Source organism: Corylus avellana, chromosome 6 (assembly GCF_965113065.1).
Source record: "Corylus avellana chromosome 6, dhCorAvel1.hap1.2, whole genome shotgun sequence".
NCBI lineage: Eukaryota > Viridiplantae > Streptophyta > Magnoliopsida > Fagales > Betulaceae > Corylus > Corylus avellana.
This window is the reverse complement of record NC_142495.1, coordinates 20,627,728-20,652,978: the sequence shown is the minus strand read 5'-3', so window position 1 is coordinate 20,652,978 and position 25,251 is coordinate 20,627,728. Positions and strand designations below refer to the sequence as shown.

Here is a 25,251-nt window from a genome sequence, read left to right as displayed (position 1 = left end):
GTTTTTCCAGAATTACCCCTCACCGGAGTTTTTGAGATTTCCGACGACCCACCACCACTTTGGCCCCTCACCGTCTCCTCTTCCCTCTCCTTCACTTCTCTGCGTAGGTTACTGGATTCGCCATGAAACCGCCCCGCGTTCTCATGACCGGCTTGCCCTCCTGTTGCCCAACCTCCGCTTCGCCCATGTCTCCTTGTTGGCGAGGGAACCCGAAGCCAGGGTCCAAATTCGAGTTTTCTCTCCCCTGCATTGAGTCTACGGCCTGCAGGTCCTCCACACCCACGCTGCCCATGCCTTATGACGCCACAGGTATAGCAGTAACGGGGGATCTTCTCATATTGAAAAGCTATCCAGAGCGATTTTCCCCTAAGATTTATGGTCCTCCCTCGTGAGAGTGGTTTAGAGAGATCCAGACGAATCCGGACTCTCAAAAACTCCCCCCACCCTACTCCTTCTTCCGTGACATCAATATCTTCAACATCACCCACCGAAGCACCAATCTTCTGACCCACCTCTCTGCTCATACATGACAGAGGTAGACCAAACAGGCGAACCCAAAAAGATGCTTTTTCAAAATCCAATTGTGCTGGTGAAGAAAATCCATCATAGTCCACTAATGCAAACAGATGGTCATCAAACTTCCAAGGACGGCCTTCCAAAATACGAATTTTGTCACATTCATCTGCAAACTCAATCAAAAACAAATTCGCACCTAGAGTTCTGAAAGTGACTCGGTCCACTGGTCGCCAAGCCCGAATCAGTGGCGTTTTGAGTATGTCCTTCCCCACATTCCGATCTGCAAGTAATTTCCCGACGACACAGGATGAACCCCGGGCTACCAGAGGGGCTAAATCATCCTCTTCAATGGCCAGGTCTGCCCCTTCTTCCTCCATCAATGTCAAATTTTCCCAAAGCCGAGACAGTTCCTCCGCCGTGTTCCCCATCTCGGTTATTCCTTACTCCTAACTACTCCGATGCCGGTACTTACTCCACCCTAAACTCCACCCTAATCACGGGGGATAAGAAGCTTCTACTCTAGGTGCCAAAGGGAAACCCTAGAGAGAGATGACGACCGTAACATTCTTGCTATTTTTTTTCTGTGTGTGTGTGTGTTAACTAGAGCTTTTTTAAGTTTTTGTTACGTCTTTGAGAATTGAGAGGTAGGCTATTTATATGCATGTGTTTGAATATTATTATTATTATTTCTATTTAAAAAAAAAGAATATTGCGTGATTGAGCTTTTTGTCCACCGCGGCTGACCAGACCTTGGTTATCTCGTAGAAGCAAAAGCCAGCCGCCTTGTTTTTTGTGATTATCGCAATCATTAAATGGAGATTCCAAGTAGTTTCGAGGCTAAACAAATTTGACAACTAATTTAACTCTCCCTCTAATCAAAAAATTAATATTAAATACGAATTTATTAAAAAAAAATACATATAGTTTTTATTTTTTTATTTTTTTTTATTAACAATACTCAAAGCCAAATTTATTGGACAACACAGGAAAGGAAATAAGGAATGAATTGGGAAATTGGGTTTGAATTAATTTTGTAAGTATTGATAGCTTGTCACTCTCAAAAAGCCCCCTCCAAAAAAACAAAAAAGAAATACAATAATCGCCCAAAAAATAAAAATAAACAAAAGCCAAGAATCCTTTGTTAATTAGTAGCATAATCGAGGAACACGATGATTCTCTTTTTTAATTTTATTTTCTCTTTTATCACAGAATATAATTGAGGGATAATTGGGATTGGGAATAATTAAAAAGAGATGCTTTGATGCAGAGTTGTCCCATGTTGATCAGTTGATGGTGCCATAACATACAATGGCAGAGAAGACCAACATAAGGATGACAAGAATCAGCATAATTAGGCATAATTGAGGCACACAAAATAAATAAATAAATAAAATAAACCCGATCCTCGGGTTTATTTTATTTTATTTTGGAAACGCCACTAAAATTATGTTTTTTTGGCCTTTTTTTTTCTTAGGTGCCAATAAATTCTTGGCATAACCAAGCAAACGCTAAGAAATTAAAAGCTATACACATGGATTTTAAAACAAAGTGTATTAATTATATTTTTTTTTCATAATGTTTATGTGTTTTTCTATAAAAGTAAATTCGGAGGATTGATCTTGTCATAGGAGAGAGATGCTAGAGAGAGAGAACTTTTGTGAAGCCTCATCATCAAAAGATCGAAGGTAACTCCTAAACCTCAATCTGGATTGTTTTAATATGTATTAACATGTTTTCTTTGGTTTTAATCTACTGCTTTTGTTATTTAACAAGTATCATGTATGGGTTTTAAAGGCATCCAAGCATATTGCATTAGAATTTTCCGTAATCATGCATGTGATAGCTAAACTTTTAAAAAGTTCTAAACTTGTTTCATACTTCAAGCACTTTGAAGTTGCTATTTACGTACGTCGTGTGGGCTAAGTTCGACAATCTATTTTGATTCAGTATTTTCCAAAGACAATTTTCTTTGTATTCACCTTAGGCAGCTAGGGTTTTTCTCAAATCCTCGTCAAATTCTCTCTTGTGATATACATCCATTATTTAATTCATATTCTCTGTCTTTCTGTCCTATGTTGTCTAGATCAATCTTCAATACATATGGCGTTATGCTTTCTCTTCTCTTAATCTTTGTAATTTTTTTTCTCTCTCTTATTTGTAAAATGTGAATGCAAACCAAATAGAACCTATGTTTGTGACCAATATGAATTTTGTTTCTTAGGACTGTCCTAGAATTCTAGTAGATTTGCAAATTAGGTAGTGAGATTGCAATAGAATCATGCATACAACTACCAAATTATAAATACCGTTGACCCTCAAGTTGGTGAGCAGGGGGCAGTTAAAAAGTGTGCACAATTTCTAACCTTTGAGGAAAATTGCATGGCCTTTTTTATCTCAGTCAACAAATCAAAAAGACAGAAAAGGCATTTCTCATCATGATCAGTCCCTGTCGAGAAATTTATTTCGAATTTAATTTACATTTAAATGTTCTTCTTTCAAACATGGCAACCCCATCCTGCAATTGCTTTCTGATGGAAGTCAAAGACATGAATTAATTCTAATATTTGAATAGAATAAAAATTTCTTCTAAATTAGTCTAGAATAAATATTTTTCAACCCATTTTAAATCGTACCAAATGTCTATAAACATTTAAAACGTACGTTAAATTCTTAAAGTCATTAATAGCAATTTACTAACTTAGACTAACGTTTTAAATATTTATAGACATTTTACAAAATTTTAAATGGGTTGGAGGTTCTTAAGGGGTAGTTCAATCGGCTGTGGATCACGCTTAATGAAACGGAGGTTAGTAATTCGAATCTCCTCTCCTCTTCCCTTGTGTAGATATGTCACCTAAAAAAAAAAGTTCGAAGAAATTTCTTTTAGACTTATGCGGAAGAAATTTCTATTCATTTGAATATGATATATTTGTTGCCAAAAAAAAAAAATAATAAAGAAGTCGGACAATAATAAAATATTTGGCCCCACTCCTTTTATTGCTCGTAATTGGGGTCTTGAAATTTGGTAAACTAGCATCATCAATTCAAGACCAAAAATTCGGTTAATCAATTGCAAGTCTAAAACACCATCAACCATCAAGTTAAAAATGTCTTTGTCCTCATCATCACCATTATCATGAACCGAAAATCTAATAACCAAAAATAAAGTCATAATGAATTAAATTTAGATCGGGATTCCTTGTTATTCTTTCCCGATTGAAAAGAGAAGGGGATTAATAAGAGAATAATGTTACTTTTTACGTCTATTTATTGTATTTATTTTACGCCGGCTCATGTGGATATGCTGGACACAAATTTTCCTCCAAAACAACCTATTCTAATAAGTGACAAATGTCATTTAATATTTTTGGGTTTTTAAAGAATTAATGTTTGAATTCTTAAATTAGTGAAATAACAAAAAATGACTGTTAAAATATTAAACAAAACATGTGAAAATGATATTTGACACTTATTAGACTATGTCGAAGGAAATTTTCTCCAAACCAGTTTGGAGAAAATTTTTGTTAGCTAACGTTTAAGTTGTTTTTTCTATTTTTAAGTGATTGATATAAAAATTCACTCAAAACACTTTAGTTAAAGAATTTCTTGTTTGAGCAAGAAAATGTCTGTTCACACAAAGGGAGAGAGCCTCTTACATCATATGCCTATTCATAAAAGAAAAAGTAGAAGTAAGAAATGAGATCCCCATTATAGAGGGTTGTTGTCCATAAATTCCAACTTCTAATCGTTATGATTAATCAAATAATCGATAGGATATTTTTTACTGAATTAATGTCGTGTAATGTTATATATCATTTTTTATTTTTTTATTTTTTTTATCCTTAGAATTGATGTGGTGTAAATTTTTAATAAATAAATAAATTATTTTTATGTACCAAATACTAAAAAAAGAAAAAAAAAAAAAAAAAAAAAAAAACTATGCCATATCAATTTTAAAGGATAAAATGTAAATAAATGGATTATATATATATATATATATATATATATATATATAGCATTACTCATTAATGTCACCTACTTTAATAAATGAGAATGAGCTTCAAGTACGGACACAAATATGACATAATCATGAAGCCGAAATTTCAATGAGTGTTATATTGAAAGTTGCCTTGAGATCGGTAAACACATGTTACTTTTTTTTTTTTTTTTAACTTGTTTTTCTCCTCTCTCTGTGTCGGTCAACCTTATAGATTATAGTCCACAGTAGATGGGATCTTTGGCAATCCTAAGAATTTTTAAATTGTTTATAAATATAATTAGGATATATTATTTCCTTTGTTAAAATATTTTATATTTATCTTATTTAATTTGTAATGTTGGATTTATTTTTTTATTTTTTAAGTATTTTAGGGTTTATTTTGAGTTTTTTTGCTCACTACTTGTTGCCTCTCTATAAATAGATATAAATAGAGATCTATTTAATAGTTTAAGAAAATTCAACAAATGTAAGAGATAGTGAATATACAAAGATGTAGATCATACGTCTCTCTCCGCTTATACACTCTCTTTTCTTTTTCTTTCATATTTTATTATTTTATATATATTTCAATATGGTATTAAAGTCACGTTTCTGTTTTTGTCACTTTCAATAAAAGTCTTATGACGTTTCTACAGTGTTTTCTATCATTCTCTTATGACGATATTCCAATTTTGTTGTGATCCACAGCTTTATTCATTAGCTAATTTTGACACAATTTCACAAGATTTTTAATGGCTAGTTTCTGTTCTCCGGCCTCATTGTCAATTGCGCCTTGGCCCTTCACCAGATTCTTTTAGTGGCTTGTCTCCGTCCTCCGGTATTTATCCGGCCGTCACTTTTAGCATTTCTCGTCTTTCTTGTCGGCGAATCTTGGCACAGTGTGGTTTGGCCCTTCATAGGATTTTTAATGGTTAGTTTCCGTTCTTCGGCCTCATTGTCAGTTGCGGCTTGGCTCTTCACCGGATTCTTTTAGCGGCTTGTCTTCATTCTTCGGCCGTCACTTTCAGCCTTTCTCGCCAGCATTGCTTTGATCTAACTATCAACTTCGGATGCCTTTAATTTCTTCTCTTTTTCAAACTCAAGCTTACACTTTGAGTTTGAGATGGGATGTTAGAATATATTATTTCTTTTGCTAGAATATTTTATATTTCCCTTATTTAATTTGTAATGTAGGATTTATTTATTTCCTTAAGTATTTTAGGGTTTATTTTGAGTTTCTTGCTCACTACTCATAGTCTATTTATAAATAGATATCTATGTAATAGTTTAAGAAAATTCAACAAATATAAGAGATAGTGAATATATATACAAGATGTCTCTCCACTTCCGCTCTCTCTTTCTTATTTTCTTATTTTATATTTTGTATTGTTCAAAAATATAAAATAATAAAATAAGAAAGAGAAAGAAAAGAGAGAGCGGAAGCAGAGAGAGACGTATGGGCTACATCTTGTATATTCATTGTTTCTTATGTTTGTTGAATTTTTGGAATTATCTTAAACTATTACATAGATTTCTATTTATAGAGAAACAATGAGTAGTGAGCAAGAAAACCAAAATAAACCCTAAAATACTTAAGAAAAGAAATAAACCCTACATTACAAATTAAATAAGGGAAATATAAAATATTATAACAAAGGAAATAATATATTCTAACATCTCCCTCAAACTCAATGTGTAAGCTTGAGTTTGGAAAATAGAATAAATTAAAGGCATCCGAAGTTGATGGTTGGATCAAGACAGTGCTGGCGAGAAAGGCTGAAAGTGATGGCTAGAGAAATACTGGAGAATGGAGACAAGCCACTAAAAGAATCCGGTGAAGGGCCAAGCCGAAATTGACAATGAGGCCGGAGAACGGAAACTAGCCGTTAAAAACCTGTGAAGGGCCAAACCACATTTTGCCAAGATTCGTCAACAAGAAAGACAATAAATGCTGAAAGTGGCGGTCAGATAAATACCGTAAAGGGAGACAAGCCTCTAACTAAAAGAATCTAATGAAGGGCCAAGCTGCAATTGACAATGAGTCCGGAGAATGAAAACTAGCCATTAAAAATCCTGTGAATAGCCAAACTACATTGTGCCAAGATTCGCCAATGAATAAAGCTGCGTGGATCACAACAAAATTGGGAGATCCTCATAAAAGAATGCTAGAAAACACTAGAGAAATGTCATAAGACTTTTATTAAAAGCTATAGAAACAGAAACATGGCTCTGATACCATGTTGAAATATATATATAAAATATAAAAAATAATAAAATATGAAAGAGAAATAAAAGAGAGTGGAAGCAGAGAGAGACATATGAGCTACATCTTGTATATTAATTGTTTCTTATATATGTTGAATTTTTTGAATTATCTTAAACTATTACATAGATCTTTATTTACAGAGAGACAATGAGTAGTGAGCAAGAAACCAAAATAAACCCTAAAATACTTAAGGAAAGAAATAAACCCCTACATTACAAATTAAATAAGGGAAATATAAAATATTCTAACAAATGAAATAATATATTCTAATATATTACTAACAAAAAATAATATATTATTTTTGTTAGTAATTGAATTGAACCTTACTATACTTACAGTGGGTTCGTCCAATGTATCTCTTGATAATGTAATTTCCATGCCACGAGTTTTACCTCTTGATTCACAACTATTGGTTGGTTAATTATAAATAACCTTTGGGATGTGTATTAATTCAATTCAATCCATCTATTCAGAAAATAAAATTATGAATCTCTCTTGATCCTTTCTCGTCTCTCTCTTAATTAGGTTGTAGGCATATGCGTTTTTGTTCATTTAATAAAACATATCATTGAATTTTTTTTAATATGGACATGACATGAGAGGCGTCACTGACACTGTACAGTGTAGAGCACTTAAAAATAATCATTGTTTGTGAGTTATTGAAGAAAGATACGTACACCCATAGATAATAAAACTCTGTTCTTTTATGTTTATGTTTTTCAACAATTTTTTATACTATGGTCATGTCAATATTTTTCTCCCTTTTATCTATAGCAATTAGGAAAACAGTTGTATTCGAAGTAAAAAAAAAAAAAAAGTTCTTTAAGAATGATTTTATAGACCATAACTTTGTATACAGCTATGACTTATAACTTAGTATGAAATTAAGTTTAAGACTTATTTACTTTTATTTTAGATAAACGGCATCCACACACGTGAAAAGACTATATATATACCTTAGTGGTCACCCTAGTCTACACAGGGAAGAAAGAGAATAAGTGCATTTACCATTCGTGGTCACCCTAGTCTCATACAGGAAGAAAGAGAATAAGTGCATTCGCCACTCATCCCTCTACTCCTCATCTCATCTCATGGCCTTCTTCTCTTTTATTCCACTTTCACATGCAGACGTAAAGCCCACTTTCGTTTGTGGGAGGGACATAAAATAACATAAAAGGGTTTATTGAGGGATTTAGAATTTTATAAATTATTAGAAATTTTCAAATGACAAGTTTTAAATTAATAGAATTAAAAATCAATAAATTTATACTTCTAGTAAGGGATAAATGCAAAATTGGTCGATTGGCCTAAATTAGAAATCACTCTATCTACTATTAAAAATAATTTATAGGTCCTCAATATATGTCAAAATAACAGTTTACTTCCTAAAATCAATTTATATTAAGGCTCTGTTTGTTTCGACGTAAAATATTTTCAACAAAAAATGTTTTTCTGAAAAATGATTTACTCGTAAACATTTTACGGTGTTTGGCGCATACAGAAAATCATAATTATATATATAATATTCATTAAACTATATTCAACTTTAAATTACGAAAATTTCCCGACCAAGTCTTAGAGGTATCCTAACTGAGTCTCGTAGGGACTCCACTGCGACTCTTCCGGGACCTGCCCGAACCCCACCGGGATTAGCTTGGGTCCCACCCATGACCCAACAGAAATATTTTTGTAATTTAGTGTTTAATATGATTTTCTGTACACCAAATACCGGAAAATGTTTTCTACTGAAAACATTTTTCGTACATGCAAAATACTAAAAAATGTTTTATAAAAAATCATTTCCCAGGAAAATGTTTTTCTTTGAAATTTTTTTTCGACGTCGGGTCCCTGCGGGGTTCCGATCAAGTCCCACCAATGTCCTGGCGGGTTCCGGGTGAGTCCTGGACAAGTCTCGGGCAAGTCTTGGTGGGGGTCCAAGGCAGGTCTGATCGGAACCTGGGTGATCCTGGTCAAGTCCCGGCGAGGTGTTGGGTGAGTCCCGGGTAGGTCAGTTGGGTTCCAGGCGGGTCTCGGTCAAGTCCTAGCGGGGTCTCGGGCAGGACCTGAGCGAGTCTCGTTTAGGTCCCGGGCAGGTTTGGTTGGGTCCCGGGCAAGTCCCGGTCAAGTCCCGGTGGGGTCCTGGGCGGGTCTTGGTAAGGTCCGTGGATTTGAGAATGAGATGTTCAAACTCGAAAAAATGGTTTACGATTTTCAAAATTAGAAACCATTTTCCAAAAATTAAAGAAAAAGTTTCCGTCAAAGGGAAAATATTTTTCATTGAATATAATTTTACGTCGCACCAAATACTCGAAAATACGGATAACATTTTCCCGAAATCATTTTACGGCGAAACAAACGGAGCATAAGTAACTTAACAAAATCTGTCACTTTCACTTTGCCACGTCATATCCAATAAAAACACAACACGTGTTATTATTAATTTCTGACTTTAAAAAATGACAATTATGATTTTTTACATCATTTTACGATGCTAGCTAACATTATACATCAGCCACCACTCCGCGTCTTATGACTACAGTAAATTAACTTAATCTCTTATATCTCCAAAATTTTATCTCGTGTGTAACCCTCTCTCCGTCCCTCATCTTCATCTTTGTTAGCTGCTTCACAAAATGCAACTATCAAATTCTCGGAATATGTTCCTAAATCGTGGCAAGGAAGATAAAAATGAGGAAGGGTTACACACAGAGTAAAATTTTGGATATCTTAGAGATTATGTTAATTTATTATAGAGTATGATGTAATAAAGTAATGGATTCTGTTAAATTACTTAACAAAAATTGATTTTAATGAATAAACTGTTATTTTGGCCTACCTTGAGGACATATAAATTATTTTTTTATACCACAAGGAGTGATTTATAATTTAGGCTAACTACATAGACCTATATATTATTTGTTATACCATATAAAGTAATTTGTAACTTAGTCAAATCACATGGACCAATTTTATATTTATCATTTCTAGTAATGATAATGATCACAATGACAATAACGACGGATAAAGACCAATAGTGGTAATATATATGATAATAATTATTTAGTTAAAATTTTTATGATAACATGTTTTTTCGAGTAATGCTATAAGTCAATCTTGTGTCACTTTTGTGTTCCTCTAATGATGATATCGTTCTTAAAATCACCATTAGGCTTGTGATTGATCATTATTAGATTTTAATCAGATGATAATTTTAAAAGTTATCTCATTTTTTGAGAGAAACAAGAGTAATACAAGAGAAACTTATAAAATTACCCTGTTTTTCCATGATGTTTGAGCTTAAGATTTGGATGCATGCAGATTTTATGAAATTTTTAACACATAGAAATTAACAATTGAAAATTTTAAATTATAAATTTAAGTAATATATATATATATATATATATATATATATATATATATATATATATATATTTCTTCTAAAATATTAAATTTTTTCATTGTAACATTTTCTTTAATGGGGTTTGTCATTTAGTGGGCTTTGCAATTTGTATGGTGTGAACTGTGAAGGGTAAAAACAACAAAAATTTAATGTTAAGGATGCCATGTTATTTGTTTTCTTCTGATCACTCTTGAGGGGTTATCTTTTTCTATTTTTATTTTATTTTATTTAATAGGTAATATGAAAAGTAGGGGTGAAATTTAAAACCGCCTATCGGCAACCGCTAACCGCTATAACCGTTAACCGTTAACCGCCTAACTGCTTAACCGCTTTGAAAGCGGATAGTAAAAACTGCTAACTGCCTAGGCGGTTGCGGTTAGCGATTAGTGAGTTTTGGAAATCCGCTACCCGCTAACCGCTTTTTTTTAAAAATATAATATATATTTATATTTTATATACATATATTTCATATAATAAATAACAATAAGTTGTGAGTTTATGAACTTTTTTTGGTTGATTGAAATGAGGCTTAAGCTTCAAGTTCAACTATGTTGGTTTTTTTGGTTGCTTATGAGTTTATGAACTTGCTTGTGAATTTATGAACTTGTTTGAGTTTATGTATAAGACTACAAGTGAAGTGATGATTTTGTTGTAATTTTATTTGTATATTATATGATGTGTAGATTTGTAAAAGGTAACCAACGAGATTTTGGTATATAGCAATTTTTAATGCTAAAATGGCCATGAAAAGGAGAGGAAAAAAAAAACTTTTAAAATGAGTATAAAAAATGTTTAAAGTGAGCTAAAAACCGGTCCAAAATCAGCCCAAAATCGGTCTAAAAAAAAGCCTAAAAAAGACCCAAAAAAGCAGTAGAAAAAAGCGATTATCCCAAAGCAGTTAACTGCTAACCGAGCGATTAGCAACCGCTATTTCACCCTTAATGAAAAGAACTTTTGCTCAACGCAGACAAATTAAGTTAATTAGAAAAAAAAAAAAAAAAAAAGTGGGAGAAAGCTTACAAAATCAATAGAAAACAAGAAACATTTATTAAAATTGTTTTTATCCGCTATTCTCTCGATTGCACGTGAGGGAAAATGCCAAAAGGTCCATCTCAATTTCCGTCCTCTCTCCTGGAATTTGGATAGAGAAATGTGAAACAAAACTTTGAAATATTTTATTAATGGTGTATTTGAAAACGTCTTCCTCCTCAACCCAAAGAGTCAAAAGACCAACTTTCAATTTTTTTTTTTTAATAATTAATATTGGTTCTCATGAAGACTTTCATTCTTGTTTCAATAGCCATTAAAATGAGAATTATATGTAATATTCTGGTTTCATATTATAAAATAATAATGTTATATATTCACCTCTCATCTTATTTTTATATAATTGAACTAATGTAGTAGTACCCGTAAAGTCTTGAATCGACTTTATTAAAAAATCTACATGAAAGTGGGATAAGAGAAAGACATGATGTATTTACGAGAGTGGGACTTTGCCGACCAGCCAAACATTATATTTTATAGGAGGTACGACTTGGCCTACCTTCGCTCCTTATCTTTTCAGCATAATACCATGAATCTTGTGAAAGATTTTTTTTTTTAGGAGAAACTTCACTTAACTAATTGTCATCACTTTTGCAATGTTTTTCTTAAAATTCAATTTCTCTCAATTTAGTGGATCCATCTTTCAATTGTTTTCAATGTTACTCAATCATTAGGATTTTTTATTAATTATGAACTGAGAGGTGTTAAAATTTCCAAAATACCCCCATTTGTTGTAGAAAAAAAAAATTACAAAGTTTAAGTGGTTGGTTCGGATTTAACGGTATTTGTAAAAATACCATGCCTCAATTATTGCAAAAATTTTAAATATTTTTTCAAGGGGGGGGGGGGGGGTGGTATTTTAGAAATTTTGTTGGAATTTAACGAAAAAAAAATAAAAATTCGATACACTAAATTGAGAGATTTATTGCAAAAAATAGGACAATTCACGGTAAGTGAAGGCTTGCCAACGGTATTTGTCATCACTTTTTTCTTTTTTAACTTTTGAGTTCTTACGTTACATGGGCCGAATTGAAACCTACTAATTTTGGAAAGAGTAATGCTAGAAAAAAGATTAGAGTTTTTTTTTTTTTTTTAATCCTCCCATATGTAACTTGGCTTTTAAAATTATCATAGAATTTAAAATTGCTATTATTAAATTTTGATATATTAGTAATTTTAAAAGCTATCCCCAATGAATAGCAGCTCATTGGGCTGGAGACAACGCCTTCATCAAGCGGACATCAATAAATAGTCCCTATTCTCCTTTTTCCTCTCCTTGTGTCGACATGTAAAAAAGATAATAAAAAAATAATTTTAAACGTTAAATCACATTTGAGAAAAAAAAAAAAAAAAAAAACCTCTAAAGAAATACCCACATCCACCCTCTTATACGTATAAAAACATTTACTTTGGAGTAATGCTACGAAATACCTTTATGCTATTAAAAAAAAAACAAACAAAAAAATTCAAAATCATGCGTGATAGAAGAAGAACTTTAGGGTTTGAAATTTTACAATTTTTTCCCACCAAAAACGTTTCCCTCTTTTTTTCTCCCTCCCTCCCTCCCTCTTCCCCCAACCTTAGGCCTCCGCCCACCGCCATCTACTGCCGCTAGCGAACGCCACCCACGCCACCACCGGCGACGCCCATCGAGTTGAAGAAGGTTTGTATACATGTTTATATATGAAGATTAGATTTTTTCTTTACTTGTTATAATTGCCTAAATGGGTTTGCTTTGGTTTTTGTTTTGATTTGGGTTTGGGTTTGTCTGTTTATCTATTTGTTTTGTTCAATTTATGGAGTGATGCTTGTTTATGCTTTGAGTTTTCGTTTTTATTTGCGTTTGTTTGTTCAGTTACTTGATTTATTATTTATGTTTTAAAAGAGAAATAAAGATGAGATTTTGGTATTGGGTTTTCGATTACTGGTTATGATGCTTTAGTTACCTCCAGAATTCGGCTAGAGTTCTCCACAACGCCCTTAACTCGGCTTATATTCTGAACTAATTGACATTATTTGTTTATTAGTGAAGTTGGCAACAGTTTCTGCATCAAATCCTGAAAACGAAAGCTATTATTGTCGGCTACAATTTCTGCATCAAATCCTGAAGACTAAGTTGGGGTTTGTTTTTCGTTGAATTGAAATATGTATGGGAGAAAGGCTTGCCAACTGGTGAAAGAACTTGCAAGCGCTGAAAAGGGGCAGCTCACGCCTTGCAATGTAAGCCCCGGTGCTTGTTTTCAATCTTCTTCTCTTGAATTGTAAAAGGTTCTGCTGTTTTTATGTCTGAATTTAAGAAAGGTTTTGGCAATGGGTGGATTGAGCATGTTACAGGGTAATAATTAGGAATTCACTTGGCAGGTATGTTTCCATTCTTCACAATTTGGTGATATGTGGCTATGAATTTGGTTTGTGGGCATAGTTCTGTCGATGGGTAGGTGGTGGTGCTATTGGTTCTAAAACAATGTCTGGGGTTCATTCGGAAGGAATGTTTCTTTTCATCAAAATTTGTTAATATGTGGTTGGGAATTTTGGATGATGATGGTAGGAGAATTTTTCTTTTTCTAATAACAATATCTACATCTTGTAGCGAAATTTTGTTATACGTTGAATAATTAACAGAATAACTTTACTGAATGCATGGTAAACTTCATTTTGTGTCAGATTTTTCCTATGTGGTATTCAAATCAAACCTTATCGTGGCAATACTTTAGTTGGATCAACCCAATCTCTATGGATTCTTTTGACCATAATCTTTGGCCATCCAAATTGTTCTTAAATCATAGGGTAAATTACACATTACCCAGACTACCACCCTAATCTCACATGCACCTCAAAACTATGACATCTTCTGCATCTTGTGGCGAATTGTTTTTGTAGGTACGTTTGTTTGGTTGGTTGTTTTGTAACCTGACGATATTTTTGGCAAAAGGGGGTGTAACTTGGAACATTTTGGCAGTTTATAGGTTCGAGAGTTGCAGTGAGATGTAGTTTAGAAGTGCAAGTGAGATTAGGATGGTAATTTGATGGGTAAATTTACCCTAAGTTATAAATATGCATTTTGCCAAGCATATAGTATCTTGTTATGCTTGTGGACTGAATGATAAGTACACTCTTTGGTAAATGTTGAATTTCCTGATAATGGTTGTAAACTGCAAGGGAACGTGAAAATTGATCTTCAAATCTTGGTTTGTTGTTTGAAAGGAAGAAAATAACTGATTTTCTTGAAATTGGACATTTTCTGACTTGCTTGCCTCAAATTTTTTAGCCTTGGCGGACGTAATGTTTCATAAGTCAACTTGTTTTCTTTTCTGGGAAATGGCAATATATGTCATATGGCAACACTTTTGATGCCCCAAATGTTGCAACACAGATTATCTATTTGGATCTTGTTTCAAAAAGTAATATAAAAGGTTCTTTTGATGCCTGATGCATCTCTGTCTCATTTTCAACCTGCACCCAACGTTTAAGACACCCATTAACCTCTCTCTTTCTCTCTTCCATTACAAATTTATCATGCTGCCTTCAACTTGAAATTTGTTTCGCTACGATCTTGTAGAGCGACCTGTTTGATCAAGTGGCTGCTGAATGTAGTCAACATCACCTTGAGCTTCAGTCCTTGATAAGTAAATTTACCCTAAGTTATAAATATGCATTTTGCCAAGCATATAGTATCTTGTTATGCTTGTGGACTGAATGATAAGTACACTCTTTGGTAAATGTTGAATTTCCTGATAATGGTTGTAAACTGCAAGGGAACGTGAAAATTGATCTTCAAATCTTGGTTTGTTGTTTGAAAGGAAGAAAATAACTGATTTTCTTGAAATTGGACATTTTCTGACTTGCTTGCCTCAAATTTTTTAGCCTTGGCGGACGTAATGTTTCATAAGTCAACTTGTTTTCTTTTCTGGGAAATGGCAATATATGTCATATGGCAACACTTTTGATGCCCCAAATGTTGCAACACAGATTATCTATTTGGATCTTGTTTCAAAAAGTAATATAAAAGGTTCTTTTGATGCCTGATGCATCTCTGTCTCATTTTCAACCTGCACCCAACGTTTAAGACACCCATTAACCTCTCTCTTTCTCTCTTCCATTACAAATTTATCATGCTGCCTTCAACTTGAAATTTGTTTCGCTACGATCTTGTAGAGCGACCTGTTTGATCAAGTGGCTGCTGAATGTAGTCAACATCACCTTGAGCTTCAGTCCTTGATAAGGTAATCCTATTATCCTTTTCTGCTTCTAGTGGTTCCTTCGTTTGTTGCTTTATTCTATTTTCTTTCTTTCTTTTTTATTTTTTTATTTTTTTATTTTTTTATTTTTATAATTTGGAAAATGCTGTTCCATTGTATTGTATAATCGGTCTCATGTTTTGGGCTCAACATTTTTGTTTGTACATCTTTTCTCCTTCATGTGGTTTACCAGCTTTGGGGTCACTGTTCTTGAAATAAATCACCAAAATCCCCAGCGACAAAATCCTCCTAAATAGTGTACTGCTACTGTGTCATTTCTTTAAAAATGGCCCAGATGCTAATTTTCTGCATTCTTTGCTCCTTAGAATCATGGATGTGGATCCTTAGTACTCCCATCAAGTTTCTAGAACTTTAGATTTGAATGTCAAACCCAATTATAAAGCACTAAACTCAGGTCAAATAATGTCATGAAACACCCTTACTTGTCTCATAATGTCTTCCTTCTTCTATCAACTTTCAACTAGCAAATATATACATAGATTCAAATTATTGTATCTGCCCTGGTTCACAGTGCAATAGGTTCAACTTTTCAACTGACTCTGGTTCACATTACATTTTGGTTGCTTTGATGAAATCTTAAAGGTGAACCATTTTATATCCAGTTATTGTTGTCAGCCAATATGGTTTTTCAATATTGAATTTATTGTATCTGCTCTGTTCTAAAACATAGTAGATCTTAAAACAAAATTTATCTCAAATTTATCCAGTTTTGTAAGTCCACCATTTATATTTATGTATGTTCTTCAAATCAGACTACCCTTTTTTGGTGTATGTTCCCCTGAAATTCCCAACTGTAATCGCAATTGATATTAGCATATTGGCATAATGAAAAAGTCTGGTTGCTCATTCAGTTGGAATTTTTTTTTGGTAATTCCTTTCATACATTGACTATAGTTGCATCTCTTAACGTCGACTATATTGCCATGCATTCTTTATAGTGATACATAACATCAGTTTGGTTTTGTATGGCTCATATTGCACATGACTTTATTTTACCACAGGAAAATCCAGGAAGAAGGATTGGATGTCCAAACAACTAGAAATGCAGACCACTATGGAGCTCTCATCCACCACCTTTCTTTAGTTCGCAATAAGCGGTGTCTAGTGGCATACGTGTAAGTATTTCTTGCTTGTCAAGTGCATCTGGCTACCTCTTTTTTTGAAGGTTTATCATCTTCACCAGTTATCATGGGTGTGGTTTAATAAACATGCAGGTACAACAGAGCAGAAATTATACGAAGTTTGATATGGAAGGTAGGGCCTGTGCTTCCTCAAGAAATTCAAGAGAAACTCAGTCACACAGAGGAAGATTATTTTAAGAAACTTTCTACTGCTTTGCAAGCATACATGTCGAGACTTGACCTTGATTTGACTGTGGTAATCTCTCTCTCTCTCTCTCTCACATGTTAAAGTGTTGATCAAGTGATTAAATTTACCTCTTCCTATTAGCTTAAGTTTTTGGAATAAACAACTGGTAGTTTAATATGGTATCAGAGCCAAAGGTTCTGTGATCGAACCTTGACTCCGTCAATTCACTCTCATTTAAATTAAATATTCCACGTGTTGGATCTCACCTATTAAAATGAAATTTGAGCTCATATATGAGGGAGAGTGTTAAACTAATGATTAAGTGATTAAATTTACCTCTTTTTATCAACTTAAGCTTTCGAGACAACTGACAGTTTAACATCACACACACAAGTATACAACATGAGTTTGCATCTCAAACGTAACACCTATATCTTGTGTTTGGCAGGATATGGTGCCTCCCAAAGATCCCTACATTCAGGTGAGAGTTCTTGATGATATTGGTGTGGTACTCAGTGATGATAAGACGACCAATTTTGCTCGTCACTCAATGCACTTCCTTAAACGAACGGATGCTGAGCAATTCATCTCACGGGTGTGTTGTCCAGTAACTCAATTAGCTCAAATTTCTCATAGCAGAATGGTTTTTTTGGGATGATTCTAATCTTCTTTCTTATTTCCTATGATCTGCAGGGTTTGATGGAGGAGCTCACAGGCTGACTTAGCAACCTTATTTTCTATGTAGTCTTTTTCTTTATAAATAAAATAGAAATGTAGATAAGAGATGGGTTGTGTTTAAGCATTGGTTAACTATGAAGGTGCCCCTTTTATTTTAATTTTTCATACGTTCCTTGACAATCTTGCTTGATTAATGGGGTTTTATAATTTTTATTGCTTTCCGTACTGTGTACATTTTTTTTACAAAAATTACTGTAGAGGTTTACTATGGTTTGATCTTTTATTAAAATCCCTTCTTAGGATTCAATATGCATCAAATCATTCATTAAGGCAGGCATTGATATCAAAGTCATTTCTTTTGCTAGATTTTTTAATGGTGAACGATGACATATAAGCTGATGGCTATGTCATATTCAATAAAATTTTGATATGTGTACATGTTAAGTCGGCACCAATTAACTTCATGACATCATTTTAAAATGTCACATTAGAAAAGAAAAAATTAAGAAAAGAATGAAGAGGAAGGAGGAAAAAAAGAGGTGATTGGGCGTGGCCAAACTCTCTTTCGAGAAATGCTACACTCTCTAATTTTTTTCTTCAAAAATTGATTCTTAAATTATGTGTTACCATTTCATGAATTTGTGACACATTTGGGAACTAAATTTTGAAAAGAAAAAAGAAAAGAAAAGAAAAGGGAAGTGTAGCACTTCTTCCCTCTTAAAGGCCATTGTGGGTGGTTTGGTAATTCACCATCTCTCTTTCTTTTTTCTTTTTTTAAATAACATTCTCTTTCCTTTTCCTTTTTTTTTTTTTTGTTTGATGTGGAATTTTTTAAATGATGTGGCAAAGTTAATTAGTGCTAAATGATATGTATACGTGTCAAAATTTTATTAAATATAACGTGATCATATCATTTTTCATTGTTAAAAAATTTAATAGAGGGAGTGATTTGATAACGGTGCATACCTTAAGTAATGATTTAATATATTTAAAAATTAAAATCTAAGAGAATGATTTGATAAAAGGTTGACTCACAAGAACCATTAGGTATGGTAAAGAAGATCATCCATAATCAACCTCATTTTTTAGGCCTCTAGATAAATGATTTTGAGATGATAGAACTCTTCATCTCACAATATGTAGCTGAAACAACTCATTCATAACAAATTGTTGGGTTGAGCAAAATGAGTCGCCAGAAGAATTTAATTCTGAAGTCTGCTATCTACAAGAACTTTTTGCTGCCTAGTTTGAGGTATAATATGGGCGGCTAGAAGGATAACACGAAGACAAGATCTCAATCTGAAGGCTTTATTAGCGATATAAATTTCAAGTAAAACTCACCATTGAAAACCGCCATATAAGGAGAAGGTGGCCGGAAAATTTACACATGATTAAGATTATACTTAAGTCATGCGAGACATTTAAGATCGTAACAAGTAATCACTATTTTGTTGTTGAACTCCTTCCCCTGGCAACAAATAAAGATAAGGGCATGAATGGTAGTCAAAATAGGGTTGGTAAGTGCAGGCTTTCTTTGGTCCACACAGAGTTGGGGTTGCAAAACTAATCAAGAAAACCTATTGAAATGAGTGTGGGATTTGTACAATGGTCCTATACTTAATTAGCTTTTGGATAGTCAATAAGACATGGATAAAGCCATATGTATCACACCATTTACAAATAAAATTGATAGAGAACTGAATTAGTTCCTAGTATAGACCTTAAGAAGCTGGGCCTTAGAGTCAAATAAAAGGTACATCTCTCTCTATAATGTAGAAATATGTAATGGTATATATTATATGAAAGACAGAGAGAGAAACTTATGAAGAATAAGAGTTGCATTTGGTCTATATTGAAGTGTGATAAATTGTATTACAATGGTCTCTATTTATAGAGAGGGTAAGAGTCATGAACAAGAAACCCTCAAAGAAAACTAAATAAATCATAATATTGAAAATATTCTAAAGAACCCGAGCTACAACTTTCTGTTTCTACTACTACTACCACTACTACTAGTAGTGGATCCTTTCATTGATCCTTCAGATAGACAAGCATCTACAGCTGCTAACATCCGGGATTCAAATTTATGGCCTTTCAAGGCAGCCCTTACTTTTCTAACTACTTGTTGCTTCATAACCTTCCTCTCTGCCGTTGAAATATGTTTACACTTATCCATTCCCTTGAGAAATCCAACCACAGTTTCACCTGAGCCCCCACTCACTCTTTCTAACTTTGCCAGCTTCTCCACCACTTGCAAAGAGAACATCCGTTCCAAGCAGGCTTTGTTTCCCAATTCGACAACATCCAAAAGACAGTGAACATTCACTTCCTGGGTTTTCATTGATTTGCTGTCAATGGAATGAACCAGTTTCTCTATGAGACCCATTTGAAAGATATGGTTTAAAACCAGGACCCCGCCACTACCAAACAGCATCTGGTGTACTGCTGTGTAGGCTGCATCCTGCAACTCTGTAATGGTGCACTGCATCATCTTGACTAGCTCAGAAATAATATCATACTCTATATATTTCTTAATGAAGGATTCTCCACCAGAGAAAGCTAGCTTCATTAATAAAAAGGCAGATTCAGATTTCATTGACTTTTGTTGTGAGTTTCCATACTGCAAAAGTTCCAGGAGTCTTCTAATGAGGGGACTGTTTAAAATCATGTCTCTGATTTGTGGCTCTCCAGCTTTTTCAATGAATGGTATGAGGTCTTGCATAGCTTCTAATACCTGCTTGTAATTGCTGTCAAGTACCCTGTGGATGAGATCTTCAAAAGTTTGCGGCCTAGGTGAATGGTGAACATTCTGATCCGATAAAACGAAGCTTTCCAAACGAAGCCTGACTTCCCATGGCAAAAGGTTAAGATTAGCAGGTTGAAGAGACTCATTTGTTCGACGGCCTCCCAGCTCATAAAATGCCTTTAATGCGACGATAGCACGATGTTGTGCTACTTCAGTTCCATTCTCAAGAAGCTTAATAAGAGTTTTCTCGATTCCACAAGCAATCATTCTCTCAATAGCTTTTGACTTTCCAGCTTTGGTCAACGACATCAATATTGTAAACATGCTCTCATGCCATTCCTCAGCATCAGGGGAGAGCAAATCAGCGAGTTGGTTAAATGGGATACAGTGAAGAACCTTGTCGACTGTTTCTGCGCTTCCAAATTCTGCGAGCTTTGCAAGGACAGTTGAAACATTAGTTTGGATCATGGGTTCCTCACAGTTTTCAAGTATAATTGCTAGCTTATCAACAGCACCAGTACTTTCAAGTGATGGAAAGAAAAAGTAATAATCACTTCCATTGAATATATTCGTGATGGCTTCTGCAGACACTGCAACCAGACTCTCTGAACCAGACGATATCAGGCCTTCGATTCTAGGTCCCAATATGCCAACAAAGCTTGCTCTGCTAGTTTCAAACTCAGATATGGTTTTGCTAGCCATTAGAGCCTGGATAATTGCTTCTAAGGTGATAACTGCTTGCTTTTCTTCTAAAACACTCAGGATTATCTCTATCTTTTGCTCAGCAATTCTTTTGACGCTCTCTTTCCCAAAAACAAGAAGCCATGGGAAAATAAATGATGTTTCTTCCTCTCCAGAATCATTTATTAGAAGCAAAACTGAATCATTTTTCTTGCTGTCAAGGTACAGCGAAACCATGTCGTGTACTTGATACAATGGATCCGTATCAGTTTTCATCAGCAAGGAGCCCTCAACAAGCTTGCTGACTATGAGAGAGAACAAGCTCTCCTGTCCAAGAACTGCCCAAATGGCCTCCAAACAAGCTTCCGGAACATGTTCTGCCCATGAAAGAGCAGCAAGAGCTGTGAAGAGCTTTCTAGAGTCTCCAGGCATTGCTTCTAGACTGAACTCAAATGACCCAAAAATGGTTAGTGTGTTCTCAGTTTCTTTCTCATTTACATATGAGACAGGACCAGGTGCGCATGTGGCAAAGGTGGATAGATTTCTGATAGCTTTCTCCCATTTCTCAGCTCTGACTTCTTTCCTGAGAGCCTTACCCATGACAGCAACAGTAAGAGGGTGGTGGCCACAACGCTCAAGCAAGCTATCTGCTACACTCTGAAACAAAAAATCTTAGCAATCATCAAGCAAATCAAAATTGTGACAAATAAATAATAAAGGCCACAATTAGGAAAATGATATGAGAATGCGGAATAATTATTAATAGTATCATATATTAAAATATATGATACGGTAGAATATTTTTTATTGTGTTTATTTATTTTCATGTAAGAGTCTTGATGACTTAGCCCTATAAAATATTGTAATAGTTTGCCTATTTAAAGGCCATTATGTTATGAATAAAGTAACCAGAAAATTAATCCAAATTTTATGTTTGAAAAGGTTTTAGGTTCCCTTCAACGAATCTAAAGGGTCTAGGTTCCCTCAAAATCTAACAATCTATCCCATTACGTGTATGTAAAAACATTCATGTAACAATTGGTATTAGAGCAGTCAGGTTGGTTGTTTTCTACAGCAATCAACGATCCATGGAAGATTCACGTCTTGATTGACTTGAGCAACAATTAGCTAGTTTCATAATTATGTTCGAAGGCTTGATCAAGAAATCAGAAAAGCAAATAGAAAGGATGGAGAAAAAAATCGACAACCTTCTCTCAAAGAAAGGGTCGGATGCACAAAAAGATGAAGTCGTCTTTTTTTCATTCTGCCACGTTGATGCCCCAATTCCACAACTCAATCTCACTGCCACCCAATTCCGCCACTATCCAATTGCGTCAACGGATCAAAAAAAGGCATCACCCCCAACCGCAACTATGGGTCTTTTGTCATCATAGTCCAACACTGCCGCATCTCAGTCGTGTCTCCACTAAAATCGCCAACTTTGTCTTGCTTGATTGTGCCAACTTTGTCATCTCACGCTAGATCGTGGCTCACCCAAAGGAGAAGAAAAAGAGGCTTAGATGTTGCTTGGTTCCGAAAGAGAAAGAGAAAAAAAAACAAAATGGTGGGAATGAAAGAAGGCCACGTGAAAACTCTATTCCAAGAGCAAGATTATTTCAAGAACGAGATTTCGGACCTCGAGGACAAGGTCCTCTTCAAGGGGAAAGGAATGTTACGAGAATGTGGAATAATTATTAATAGTATCATATATTAAAATATATGATACGGTAGAATATTTTATTGTGTTTATTTTTATTGTGTTTATTTATTTTCAAGTAAGAGTCTTGATGACTCAGCCCTAGTTTATATTCCAATAAGAGCTGATGATTCAGCCCTAGAAAATATTGTAATAGTTTGCCTATTTAAAGACCATTATGTTATGAATAAAGTAATTAGAAAATTAATTCAAACTTTATGTTTGAAAAGGTTTTAGGCTCCCTTCAACAAATCTAAAGGGTCTAGGTTCCCTCAAAACCTAACAATCTATCCCTTTACATGTATGTAAAAGCATTCACGTAACAAATGAGTACAGTACAAGCAGTGGGGATACAATTCACTTTAGTTGGGAAGTAATTTTTTTTTGGTTTGTACTCAGAAAGAGGGGAAAAGAAAGAGAAATTATCTGAGTAGGACGGTTAGAGGACACGCTCTAGGCACATTATGTGGAAGTTTGGTAAGAATTAAATGACTCAAATATGTTCTAAATAACAATAAAAAAAAAAAAAATAGAAATCCGTTTGTTGTGAGTGGATCATTACAAAAAGTTGTAGACTGCTAAGAATATAAAACATATGAAGGTGTCTGACCTACATTCTGATGCCAATGGTTTGCTAATGTTTCTTTAGTGACTTCATTCTTACCATGTTTTTTTTTTTTTTTTTTTATTTCTCTTGAAATGCTGTTTAATACAAAATGGACCTATATAAAATCTGATGGGAGCAATCCAAAACAAAATCTTTCTTTTCCAAAAATAAAAAATAAAAAAATTCCAGATCAAATCTTGCAATATTAGAAAAACAAAGAGGGAGAGAGATTCATCTCATACCGGCAACTCTTCCTCACTAAGGAGGCTGTGGTACACAAGGATTCCCTTGCTTATTTCCTTTAGGTCATCTTTGCCTAACTCTATTTTCTCTGCTTCTGTAATTTCGTAGACAGCTTCATTTCTTGTTGTTACTAAGTATTTGCAATCATTATCATACAGCTTTGCAAATCGCATAACTATGTCCTGCTCCCACACATCATCAAGAAGGATCAAAATGCTTTTCCCATACAAGGCTTCTTGAAGCAAACAACATATATATTCAAGATCCCCAGTATTCTCATCCTTAATCTTCTTCCAAAATCCAATCTGCACCAGAAATTTACAAATTTTTCTTGCTAAACGCTTCTGGTATTCAGCCTTGTTTCCATCACACGCAGCTCTACTACACCATTGCCCAAAGCCAAGTTCAACTGCTCCACCCACAAATTTAGCAGGCGGATCAGAAGCCACATGACGAGCCATACATGATTTTCCAATACCAGATAATCCGACGATAAGAATCACCCGTTGCGAACCCTCTTGTTCTAGTAAATTCCTTATGAAGATACATTTGCTAGATATAGGGTATCCTTGTTCAGTAGTTATCTTTAATCGAGCTGGAATGTCATGTGCAGAGGATTCTATTACCTTTTCAACATTTTGCACCAATCTTTGAGATTCCAGCCACCAGTTTAAGTCACCCCTGATATTATTTACTAGTTTCCCAAGTGGATCCCCAGCCATAGAACTCCATACTATCTTAGCAAAGTTCTTTAACCTACTCTTTGACACAATCCTTCTTGCCTTCATGATCTTTGGATGAAGTCGTTCTACCAGGGCATTTAAGCTTTGAATTTGATAATCTAACTGAGGATTACGAAGCTTGTAGACATGCTTTTGCTTGACTCTGCGTGTCAAATTATCGAGATCAGACACAAACTCCTCTAGGCTTTTGATTCTCTTTGGAGCTTCATCAAGATCCCTAGAGGCTTGTTCTAGTGCAACAACTGCCCCTACCATACTTGACACTATTTGTGTTGCTGAAGAAACAACTTGCAAAGCATCCATTGCTATAAGAACCAAAATGCTACCCCTTTTTCCCTATTTTCACTAATCAAATAAATGTTCTCAAAACAATGATGGAAATTATCCCAAGAAACCTTGATGATCACACTAATTGATCCAATGTGAAACATATATGACATGATGATTAGTTGTGGATTGTACTGCTCTACCAAAATTGAGAAGACATGTACTCAACCCAGAAACTTGAAATCTCCAATCAATTATCCAATTTTGCAAAGACCATAAATTTCCAGAGCAGAACCCACAACGATCAAACTCTCAAGTCTTCAAAATGCTTTAAAACTATCGATATCCACGATTCCTTACAAAATCAAAACGCATTTCTTTAAAATCCATTCAAATAAGCAATCAGACCATCCACAAGGAGATCATTGAACTCTTAATCTGCAAAACCATCAATTAAAATCAAAACCCAGTTCATTAAAATAGTTTGTCGATCATATTTCAAAACGATCCAAACCCAACTACCAGAGCAGGAAATTGAAAAGCTTTCAACGTTCAAGAAGAAAATGAGAACTAAACATGCATTAAAATTTAAAGCAAAAGTTAAAGAAAGATTGTCTTACCTTGACGGCCTGGAGGGAAACCCAGAAAGCTGTATAAGTGGAAAAACTGCAGCTTCGAATTTCATTTCCTTTTTCTATTTGATTAAGATTGAAAACAGAAAGAAAGATCCAATCGCAGCAGATTTGGAACAGAAGAGGCCTCACACTGGTCAACTGAAGCTACCTTAAAAATGCTGGTGTCAAAGTGGCAGCCCT

At 34.4% G+C, this 25,251-nt stretch overlaps 1 protein-coding gene and 1 non-coding gene across 2 annotated transcripts; one reads left to right on the top strand and one right to left on the bottom strand.

The window, feature by feature from the left end:
* The first annotated feature begins 12,705 nt into the window (after positions 1 to 12,705).
* On the top strand, positions 12,706 to 17,692 carry PSF1 (partner of SLD five 1). The gene is made up of 7 exons (XM_088517764.1): positions 12,706 to 12,871; positions 13,236 to 13,428; positions 15,364 to 15,431; positions 16,469 to 16,582; positions 16,682 to 16,844; positions 17,224 to 17,370; positions 17,469 to 17,692. Exons 2-7 carry the CDS (start codon positions 13,354 to 13,356, stop codon positions 17,493 to 17,495), a joined length of 594 nt encoding a protein of 197 aa, XP_088373890.1. The 5' UTR covers positions 12,706 to 12,871; positions 13,236 to 13,353; the 3' UTR covers positions 17,496 to 17,692.
* Positions 17,693 to 19,954: 2,262 nt separating this feature from the next.
* On the bottom strand, positions 19,955 to 25,183 carry LOC132188832 (uncharacterized). The gene is made up of 3 exons (XR_015912617.1): positions 25,057 to 25,183; positions 23,426 to 24,874; positions 19,955 to 21,537 (listed from the first exon to the last, which is right to left on the bottom strand). It is a non-coding gene; the product is annotated as an uncharacterized LOC132188832 (transcript).
* Between the last annotated feature and the right edge of the window lie 68 nt (positions 25,184 to 25,251).